We start from the raw sequence: 10,521 nt of genomic DNA on the forward strand, positions 1-10,521 counted from the left end.
AACTATAAATAGGAGTGCAAATTACCCCTTCTAGCCCTCCGTTCTCCCACCTTCTGCCTTTTCCTCCCTCGCACTAGGCAGAAGCAGCGTGGCTTAGTGGAAAGAGCACGGGCTTGGGAGTCAGAGGTCGTGGGTTCTAATCCCGGCTCTGCCGCTTGTCTGTTGTGTGACTTTGAGCAAGTCTCTTATCTTCTCTGTGCCTCAGTTACCTCATCTGTAAAATGGAGATTAAGACTGTGAGCCCCACATGGGACAACCTGATTACCTTGTATCTAGCCCAGCACTTAGAACAGTGCTTGGAACATAGTAAAAGCTTAACAAATACCACCATGATGACGATGATGTGTTACTGAGGCTGGGAGTTAGGAGAAAGTTAACCGTCTGGGAGGCCGGGGCAGAAAATGGTCTTTGGGCAAGGGGTCAATCACCAACTACAGATGGCAAACTGGATGATCAGTGAGTGAGCCATTGTCTCCCGGATTAGGGTCCGGTTGCTTTTGTCTGCCAAGATCTACGGCTGCTAATCGACTCACCTGTGTTTTCTGATTTCTTCCCACGTTATTTAACCTCACCATGCTCAAGGCCAGAGAGGTTTCTGACATGTCTGCCAATGATCCACACATCCCCATGGAGCAGGCCTGGGCCCCTTGGGGGTGGAGAGGCTCGAGTGCGTGAGCCTGGGGAACTGGGGTGGTCAGAAATCCTCGAGGGCTAATATTTCAATCAATCAATTGTATTTATTGAGCACTTACCGTGTGCAGAGCACTGAACTGCAGAATTTCGTCTCTAACAGGACAGCAGCAGGGCACTTGGAGGAGCCGTTTAATAGTTGCCTACTGGTAATAGATTATGGATCCCTTGCCCATGAATTTCTCCATATCCTTCCTAAACCTGTTAATAGTCACGGAAGAACGATCCATAATCAGTAGATGGCTAGTCAGGGTGGAGAGGGGAGAGTCGGGGGTGTTGGATGGTCCATGCTGGATCACTGGAGAAGAGTCAGGATGGAGAGGGGATAGTCAGGAATGCTGGATAGTCCTAATTATGAGGGCGGGTGTCCAGGAGAGAAACTAGCTCATGGTTCCACTGAGATTCAAGATGTTTCGTTAGAGACCGACCACAGCGCTCATTCGATAATGCCGTTTCCATCATCCCTACGTACTTACTAGCCACTGTGTGAAGTGTGTTTAGTTTGTTTGGAAGTTACTACCTTTCGTGCGCATCTCTCATCCTACTGCTGTGAGATCTGGGGAACAATTCAGTTTGTCCCATCTACTCCCCTGTCTCTTCCTCTTTTCTTCCTGTTCCATTTCTGAGGGTCATGGAAGCAGGGAGATGAACAGAAGGAAGAGCTGGTGCTTGAGTTTTTCTTTACTCAAAAAAGTACTCCCCAGCGAAGCAGCATGGAGTAGTGGATAGAGCATGGGACTGGGAGTTAGAAGGTCATGGGTTCTAATCCCGGCTCTGCCACTAGTATGCTGCGTGACCTTGGGCAAGTCACTTCGCTTCCATGTGTCTCAGTTACCCCATTTGTAAAATGGGGATTGAGACTGTGAGCCCCACCTGAGACAGGGACTGTGTCCAACCTGATTTGCTTGATTTGTTTTTATAAGATGTTCTTCCCCTTGACTCTATTTATTGCCATTGTTCTTGTCTGTCTGTCTCCCCCGATTAGACCGTAAGCCCATCAAAGGGCAGGGACTGTCTCTATCTGTTGCCGACTTATTCATTCGCTTATTAGCTTATTCAAACGCTTAGTACAGTGCTCTGCACATAGTAAGCGCTCAATAAATACTATTGAATGAATGAATGAATGAATTTGCTTGAGTCCACCCCAGCGCTTAATACAGTGCCTGGCACATAGTAAGCACTTAACAAATACCATAATTATTATTAGTATTTATAAACTCCCCGTCTCCCATTTCTGATATTTTCAAGAGGTCATTGGCCTCTTAGGCCCCATCTATCCTGGAGGGGGGAAAGCCCCTTTTGCTCCAGTGTCCAGCCACTGGAGTGGGTGGAAAATAGAATGAAATCTCCTTCGTTCTTTGTCTTGATCCCAGCCTCCAGGCTTGTGTAGTCAGAAGACCCTGGGATGGGCTCAGCCTTGGATTGGGGGGGAAGAGGTGTTGACCCACAGCCCCTACAGCTAATCATCCGATCTTGTGATTTGGAAAATCTAAAGGAGTTATGAAATGCGGAGCCAGGGGCTGGTAGGGTTATGTTGGATGGCAGCAGCAGCAACTCCTGCTCTGGCTGAGCTATCCCTAGCCCTAGGTGGAGTCTCAGAGCCTGGCAAGAGACAGAGCAGCAGCATCCAGAGCAGGAGAGAAACTGCTTGGGTGGGACAGGTGGGTGCTCAGGAACTCCCCCAGGTGAGGACCCAGGCCCGGGTCTCCTCCATCTTATCCTTCAAGCCTGTTGGCACATGTCTCCACAAAGTTGGAAGCAGTGTGGTCCAGTGGAAAGAACACAAACCTCAGAGGCAGGAGCCCTGGGAACTAATTCCGGCCTTGCCTGGGCCTCTCCGGGGCCCATGTCTCCCCTGAGATCATGGCCAGAGGCAGCATCCTGGAGCTAGCCGCGTGGCAACAGCGGGAGATATTTCCCATCTCGTCCTCTTGGTATGTACTCTGTGCCTACTGTGTGCACAGCACTCTGGTGAACACTTGGGAGACACCAAGAGAAGCACTATCCTCTTGTCTGTGAGCTCCTTGTGGACAGAGATCACGTATTGTTTTCTCCTAAACACTTAGCACAGTGCTCTGCACACAGTAAGTGCTCAATAAATACCACTGATTGAATGATTGATTGAGAAGCAACATACTTTTTCCCTGCCCTCCATCTTCTCTCCTATTGTGGCTGCTGCTGCTCCTGTGTGGATTTGGGAGGCTGGGGGTGGGAGGGTCAAGGGAGAGGACGGGAAGAAGGGCATTTAAAGTGAAATGCTGGAATATCAGAAGTATATTTTGTCCCAAGTGACAACCTGCTTTGGGAGGGCGGGGATTTGGAATTCTCTTTAAGGATGTAGCTAAGATGTGTGGGACAACCCACCCCCATTCCACATCTGGGGACGGCCCCTGGCCGCCTGCCAACTCCCGGCCTCTGATGTCTCCCTCTCTCCTTCCCGGTCAGTGACTCGACATCCCCCGTACCACCCCAGGACTCGGATGTGTACCGCATGCTTCACGACGACCGGGACCAGCCGACTCAACCTCGCCAGTCGGGCTCCTTCAGGGTGCTCCAGGACATGGTCAACGATGACCCCGGTGAGCACTTCTGGGGATTGCTTGAGGGGGGTTGGTGTGGGAAGCCAGCAGGGACGGGGCCTGGGAACTCATTTATTCATTCATTTAATTGTATTTAATGAGCGCTTATTGTGTGCAGAGCACTGTACTAAGCGTTTGGAAAGTACAGTTCAGCAACAGATAGAGACAATCCCTACCCAACAACGGGCTCATAGTCTAGAAGGGGAAAACAGACAACAAAACAAGTATAGACAGGCATCAGTAGCATCAAAATAGATGAATAGAATCATAGATATATACACATCATTAAAATAAATAGTGTGGTAGGGAGGGGAAGGGGGTAGAGCAGAGGGAGGGAGTAGGGGAGATGGGAGGGGAGGAGGTGCGGAGGAAAAGGGCAGGGGCTTTTAAGATGTTAAGCCTAAAATCACCTCCTCGGTCCATCTCCCCTGTTCTGATGCTCACCGAGAAGGGGCCCGGGCTGGTTGGATCACCAGTCTGCTCCAGCACAAGAGACTGTAAACCCGTCAAACGGCAGGGACCGTCTCTATCTGTTGCCGACTTGTTCATTCCAAGCGCTTAGTACAGTGCTCTGCACATGGTAAGCGCTCAATAAATACTATTGAATGAATGAATGAGGCAGGAATGAACTTTTTTTTCCAAAAGATCGGCCCGTCGGGACAAGAAGCGTGCGGGCTCCTGTGACGAAACCCGGGGCCGGAGCGGGAAGTGTCCAGAAGTTGCCGTTGTGTGACAGATGTGGCAGCGGCATTGTGTAAGTATCATTTGTAAACCTGAGAGCCGCAAACCAGAACCTCTGAAAGTGGGGCTTAGAGGGGTTCCTGCTGCCGCCCTGAGATTGAGATGTTGATATACGAGAAATCCGGGGAACATTTTACTGAGGTTTCCGGCCTAGAATCCGAGTTGAACGCAGCTGGCATTTTAGGCGGGATTGCAACAGAACCACGAGCTGTTCCTAAAGCAGAACTGAGCCATCCGCACTGGCTGCAGCTGAACTAGAGCCCCTGAGCGGAAGCCGGTTTCCTCACTCACGCGTACTGTACGCAAGAGTCGGAACCCACCTGAACTTTGGATGGCAGTGCTATTTTTTCAATCACCATCATTCCTAGCCAGTCAAAGCCTGCATTTTCCCCCGACCACTCCAGGCTTGGACCGAAGCCGGGAGAGCTGAGACCCACTTATGATGATATTAATAATGATGGCATTTGTTAAGCGCTTACTATGTGCCAAAAACTGTTCTAAGCGCTGGGGGGGATACAAGGTAATGAGGTGGTCCCACATGAGGCTTACAGTCTTAATCCCCATTTTACAGATGAGGTAATTGAGGCACAGAGAAGTGAAGTGACTTGCCCAAAGTCACACAGCTGACAAGTGGCGGAGCCGGGATTAGAACCCATGACCTCTGACTCCCAAGCCTGTGCTCTTCCGATATGATTACCTTGGATCTCCCTCAGTGCTCAGCACAGTGCTTGGCCCAGAGGAATTGTCTAATGACTACCATATTATTCCCACACACTCCCCTCCCCGATCTTCATTCATTCAATAGCATTTATTGAGCGCTTACTATGTGCAGAGCACTGTACTAAGCGCTTGACCTTCTCACACATACACCTCCCCCACCTCCCATCAGAGAGAAATCTCAATTGAAATTCTATGCCAACCTTGGGTCTTTCAGGCAGCTGAATGCAGGTGAACATTCATTCATTCATGACAGCCCTCAGAGCTCCAGCCCCATTTTTGTCCTCAGATGATGGATTTGCCTTATTCTTGTCATTATATTTGTTAAGCGCTTACTATGTGTCAAGCACTGTTCTAAGCACTGGGGTAAATACAAGATAATCAGATCAGACACAGTCCTGGTCCCACATAGGGCTCACAGTCTAAAAAGGAGGGAGAACGGCAGCGAGGCTTAGTGGAAAGAGCCCAGGCTTGGGAGTCAGAGGTCATGGGTTCTAATCCCGGCTTATCTGCTCTGTGGCTTTGGGGAAGTCACTTAAATTCTCTGTGCCTCAGTTACCTCATCTGAAAAATGGGGATTAAGACTGTGAGCCCCACGTGGGACGACCTGATTACCTCATATCTACCCCAGCATTTAGAACAGTGCTTGGCATCATCATCATCATTGAGGTCACACGGCGGAGCCGGAATTAGAACCTACGTCCTCTAAAAGTTTGAGCCGCATGTGGGGCAGGGACTTTGTCCAGTCTGATTAACTTGTATCTACCCCAGTGCTTAAAGCAGTGTTTGGCACATAGTAAGTGCTTAACAAGTACCATAATAATATAGGCTTATTATTGTGATTATTAACTGGCACTAAACTCCATTTTAGAGATGAGGAAACTGAGGCCCAGAGAAGTTAGGTGACCTGCCCAGGGGTCAAACAGCAGACAACTGGCAGAGTGGGGATTAGAACCCGGGTCCCCCGAATCCCAGACCCATACTCCTTCCCCTAGGCCAAGCTGCTCCTCTTACTCTCCCTTGTGTTTTCCCTCCAGCGGGGCCGTGGTGAAGGCACGGGATAAGTACCGGCATCCGGAGTGCTTCGTGTGCGCCGACTGCAATCTCAACCTGAAGCAGAAGGGCTACTTTTTCGTGGAGGGGCAGTTGTATTGTGAAACGCACGCTAGAGCTCGCACCCGTCCACCGGAGGGGTACGACACAGTCACCGTTTATCCGAAAGCCTAAGCGCCTCAAACAACCCACGCACTCGTGCCCACATCCCCGCCTGCACACACCTGCACAAACACACCTGTGCACACGTACACACACATATGCGTACACACAAGCGCTCAGGCCACCCAGATGGGCACCCTTGGCTTTGGGAAGGAGAAGAGTGGAAACCCATCTACCCTCCGTCGTTTTTGAACTGTTTATTTCTTCGTGATGTGGAGCTTAGGAGAGGCAGACGTTTATTAAGAAGGCTTAGATTGAGCTGAGTTTTGCAATCAGGTCACCTGTGAGGCTACCTAAGTAACTTAATAGTGTTTAAAGCAATACAATTTTATATGCCATACAATCTTGTATTAAGAAAATTTGAAATAGCTTATCCCCCATGTAGTTGGATCCAGATACTGCTCCTGTTAATTTTTTTCCCCTCTCAGCCAGACATTTGCACAGATAGACTCAATAGAGAGCAGCCATTTTGCGTTACATTACCACTGTTTGTTTCAACTAACGTGTTGTCTATTAAAAATTAAAACTTTTCTTTAGTTTTAATTTGAGATGTATCATACAACACTCACAATAAACATGTATCACCATGCTTGACAGGGTTAATACGGCGGTACCCATTCAGGGCACTTAAATAACTGAAAACTAAGGTTTTATCCCAATCACCAAAAATTGCAAGAGATCATACCTCAAATACATTGTTTGTGATTTCCCCTTTCCTTCAGAACCCAAATCAGTCAATTAATGGTATTTACTACTACTACTACTAATAATAATAATGCTGGTATTTGTTAAGCACTTATGGTGATCAGGGTGTCCCACTTGGGGCTCACAGTCTTCATCCCCATTTTACAGATGAGGTGCTGAGGCCCAGAGAAGTTGTGACTTGCCCAAAATCACACAGCTGACAAGCAGCAGAGCCGGGATTAATAATAATAATAATAATAATGATGTTGGTATTTGTTAAGCACTTACTATGTTCTAAGAGCACTGTTCTAATCGCTGGGGTAGATACAGGGTAATCAGGTTGTCCCACATGAGGCTTATATCTTTATCCCCATTTTACAGATGAGGTAACTGAGGCCCAGAGAAGTTAAGGGGCTTGCCCAAAGTCACACAGCTGACAAGTGGTGGAGCCAGGATTAGAACCCATGACCTCTGACTCCCAAGCCCAGGCTCTTTCCACTGAGCCACGCTGCTTCTCTATTGAGCACTTACTTTGTGCGGAGCACTACAGTATTTGGGACCATGCTATTCAATAGAATCAGCAGACATACTCCCTGCCCATAATGCGTTTACAGTCTAGAAGGGGAGACAGACGTGAATAGGATTAAATAAGTAATTTATAAAGAATAATTTAAAGATACTGTGCATGTCTACGTTTTCCTCAAGAATATCGTAAGAAAGGCATCTTAGCTCAAGAGTAGTCTGGGCACCTATTTTGAGGAATAGCTTCAATCTGACCCTCCCATAATTCCGATGTTTGGATATTGACTCCAAGTGACAAGCCCGTAGAGTGACAATTATTCTGAGATGCAGGAGAGGCTTACTAAGTTTAGACATGAGGCAATTCCTTTGATCCTTCAGCTGTTCAACAGGTGCAAGTTTACACACCAGCAAACTATTTCTATTTCTGCAGCTGCAGCAAAACTATTTTTGTGGGGTTGAGAAAATAATATTACAGTCAGCTACACTTCTCAGTAGGCTAAATTCTCATTCCACGATCCCTGCCCAGAGAATCCAGCGTTGGCAAAAACACCAAGGTAGGCCTATGAACATGCATACACACACACACACCACACACGTGTGTATACACATATATATGAATATATAATAATGTTGGTATTTGTTAAGTGCTTACTATGTGCAGAGCACAGTTCTAAGCACTGGGGTAGATACAGGGTAATCAGGTCATGCCATGTGAGGCTCACAGTTAATCCCCATTTTGCAGAGGAGGTAACTGAGGCACAGAGAAGTGAAGTGACTTGCCCTCAGTCACACAGCTGACAAGTGGCAGAGCCGGGATTCTTGCCCATGTAAATTAATCAGTGCAAAGGAAGGTTTTAAGCACTGGGGTAGATACAAGATAATCAGGTTGGTCACCCTGAGCCCACATGGGGCTCACAGCCTTAATTCCCATTTTACAGATGATGTAACTGCAGCACAGAGAAGTTAAGTGACTTTCATTCATTCTTTCAGTAGTATTTATTGAGCGTTTACTATGTGCAGAGCACTATACTAAGCACTTGGAATGTACAATTCGGCAATCCCTGCCCATTGACGGGCTCACAGTCTAATCAGAGGAGAGAGACAAAAACAATAGCAATAAATAGAATAAAGGGAATGTACACCTCACACAACAAACCCCTGACTGTGTGCAGAGCACTGTTCGAAATGCTTGGAAGAGTACAGTGTAACAGAGTTGGGAGACATGTTCCCTGCCCATAATGAAGTTTCAGTCTAGACTAGAATTTTCCGTGAGATTGTGAGCCTCCCCCAACATAGAGCAGGGACTGTGTCCAACTTGATTTGCTTGTATCCACCCCAGCGCTTAGTACAGTGCCTGGCACATAGTAAGCACTTCACAAATACCATCGTTATTATTACTCAACGCTACTCACTACCCAACACCACAACTCACTATTCAATACCACTGTTCACTACTCAACACAACCACATACTGCCCACTACACTATAAGAGAAGCAGCGTGACTCAGTGGAAAGAGCCCAGTCTTGGGAGTCAGAGGTCATGAGTTCTAATCCCAGCTCTGCCACTTGTCAGCTGTGTGACTTTGGGCAAGCCACTTCACTTCTCTGGGCCTCAGTGACCTCATCTGGAAACTGGGGATGAAGCCTGTGAGCCCCATGAGGGACAACCTGATTACCCTGTATCTCCCCCAGCGCTTAGAACAGTGCTCTGCACATAGTAAGCGCTTAACAAATACCAACATTATTATTATTACTCATTACCCCACACCCACTGCTTACTACCCCAAAACACTAGCCCCTACCCAAAACTACTGCTCGACACTTCTATACCCACTACTCAACACCATTACTTCTCTGCCACTTGTCAGCTGTGTGACTGTGGGCAAGTCACTTAACTTCTCTGTACCTCAGTTCCCTCATCTGTAAAATGGGGATTAAGACTGTGAGCCCCACGTGGGACAACCTGATTACCCTTTGTCTATCCCAGCGCTTAGAACAGTGCTCGGCACATAGTAAGCGCTTAACAAATACCAACAAATACCAACATTATTACCCATACTCACTAAGAATAATAATAATAATGTTGGTATTTAAGTGCTTACTATGTGCAGAGCACTGTTCTAAGTGCTGGGGGAGATACAGGGTAATCAGGTTGTCCCCCGTGAGGCTCACAGTTAATCCCCATTTTACAGGTTAGGGAACTGAGGCCCAGAGAAGTGAAGGCACTTGCCCACAGTCACTCAGCTGTCAAGTGGCAGAACCGGGATTCGAAGCCATGAACTCTGACTCCCAAGCCCGGGCTCTTTCCACTGAGCCATGCTGCTTCTCCAACTACCCAATACCATGTATCACTCCCTACTTAACACCACTACTCATTATCCAACACCACTACTCTGCAACTCTAGTCATAGGATGGAACAGGTGGATTTTGGAAAGAGGATTGTTTCCTACCGCGAGGGAGTGGGCTTAGCTCTGGGATGAGGAGTGGACAGCCCACCCTACAAATGGCCTCAGGTATTTACTGAGAGTTCAAATGAAACCATAATAATAATAATAATAATGTTGGTATTTGTTAAGCGCTTACGATGTGCAGAGCACTGTTCTAAGCGCTGGGGTAGATACAGGGTCGTCAGGTTGTCCCACGTGAGGCTCACAGTCTTCATCCCCATTTTACAGATGAGGGAACTGAGGCCCAGAGAAGTGAAGTGACTTGCCCACAGTCACACGGCTGACAAGTGGCAGAGGTGGGAGTGGAACCCATGACCTCTGACTCCGAAGCCCAGGCTCTTTCCACTGAGCCATGCTGTTTCCCCGAAGCAAGTGTGGGCAAGTGACTTCACTTCTCTGTGCCTCAGTTACCTCATCTGTAAAATGGGGATTAACTGTGAGGCTCACGTGGGACCACCTGATTACCCTGTATCCACCCCAGCGCTTAGAACACTGCTCTGTACATAGGAAGCGCTTAACAAACACCAACATTATTAAACCATCCCCCACAAAGGATTATTTTCGTTTTCAGGAATACAAAATGAACGTGGGTTCAGTTCTGGGGATGCCCATCTCTAATCTTGTGAAGGTGCTTATTAATTGAGGTTCATGACCTCACTGGAGGTGGGCGGAAGGGTAGGAGGTGGCGAGGGGACTGCCGGCGAGAATCCCGTGGTGATTTGTGTGCTGACAACACCTGGACATAATGCCATCCCACCCTCCTGGAATTACACACCCTTCAAAATAGGGAGAATCAAATATCTCCTTGCTCTCCCTCCTAAGAGGTTGTTTATACCCCTCTTCGTACAAGTAGACTCAGGCAGCTGTCCCTGTTACTGCTTACATCGTCTCTGGGGAATAATGATAATAATGATGGCATTTGTTA

The 10,521-nt window shown here is 47.7% G+C and overlaps 1 protein-coding gene across 3 annotated transcripts in view; it reads left to right on the plus strand.

Annotated features, from left to right (window-relative positions):
* PDLIM3 (PDZ and LIM domain 3) overlaps positions 1-6,531 on the plus strand; it is a 32,059-nt gene extending 25,528 nt beyond the window's left edge. For all 3 annotated transcript variants that reach the window (XM_029077111.2, XM_029077110.2, XM_029077109.2), the window contains 3 exons: positions 3,136-3,269; positions 3,915-4,023; positions 5,765-6,531. In XM_029077111.2, the coding sequence (XP_028932944.1) occupies positions 3,136-3,269; positions 3,915-4,023; positions 5,765-5,954 (433 nt within the window). In that variant the 3' untranslated portion in view covers positions 5,955-6,531. The remainder of the gene's footprint in view (positions 1-3,135; positions 3,270-3,914; positions 4,024-5,764) is intronic.
* The last annotated feature ends 3,990 nt before the right edge of the window (positions 6,532-10,521 follow it).

This window comes from Ornithorhynchus anatinus, chromosome 12 (assembly GCF_004115215.2).
Source record: "Ornithorhynchus anatinus isolate Pmale09 chromosome 12, mOrnAna1.pri.v4, whole genome shotgun sequence".
Classification (NCBI taxonomy): Eukaryota; Metazoa; Chordata; class Mammalia; order Monotremata; family Ornithorhynchidae; genus Ornithorhynchus; species Ornithorhynchus anatinus.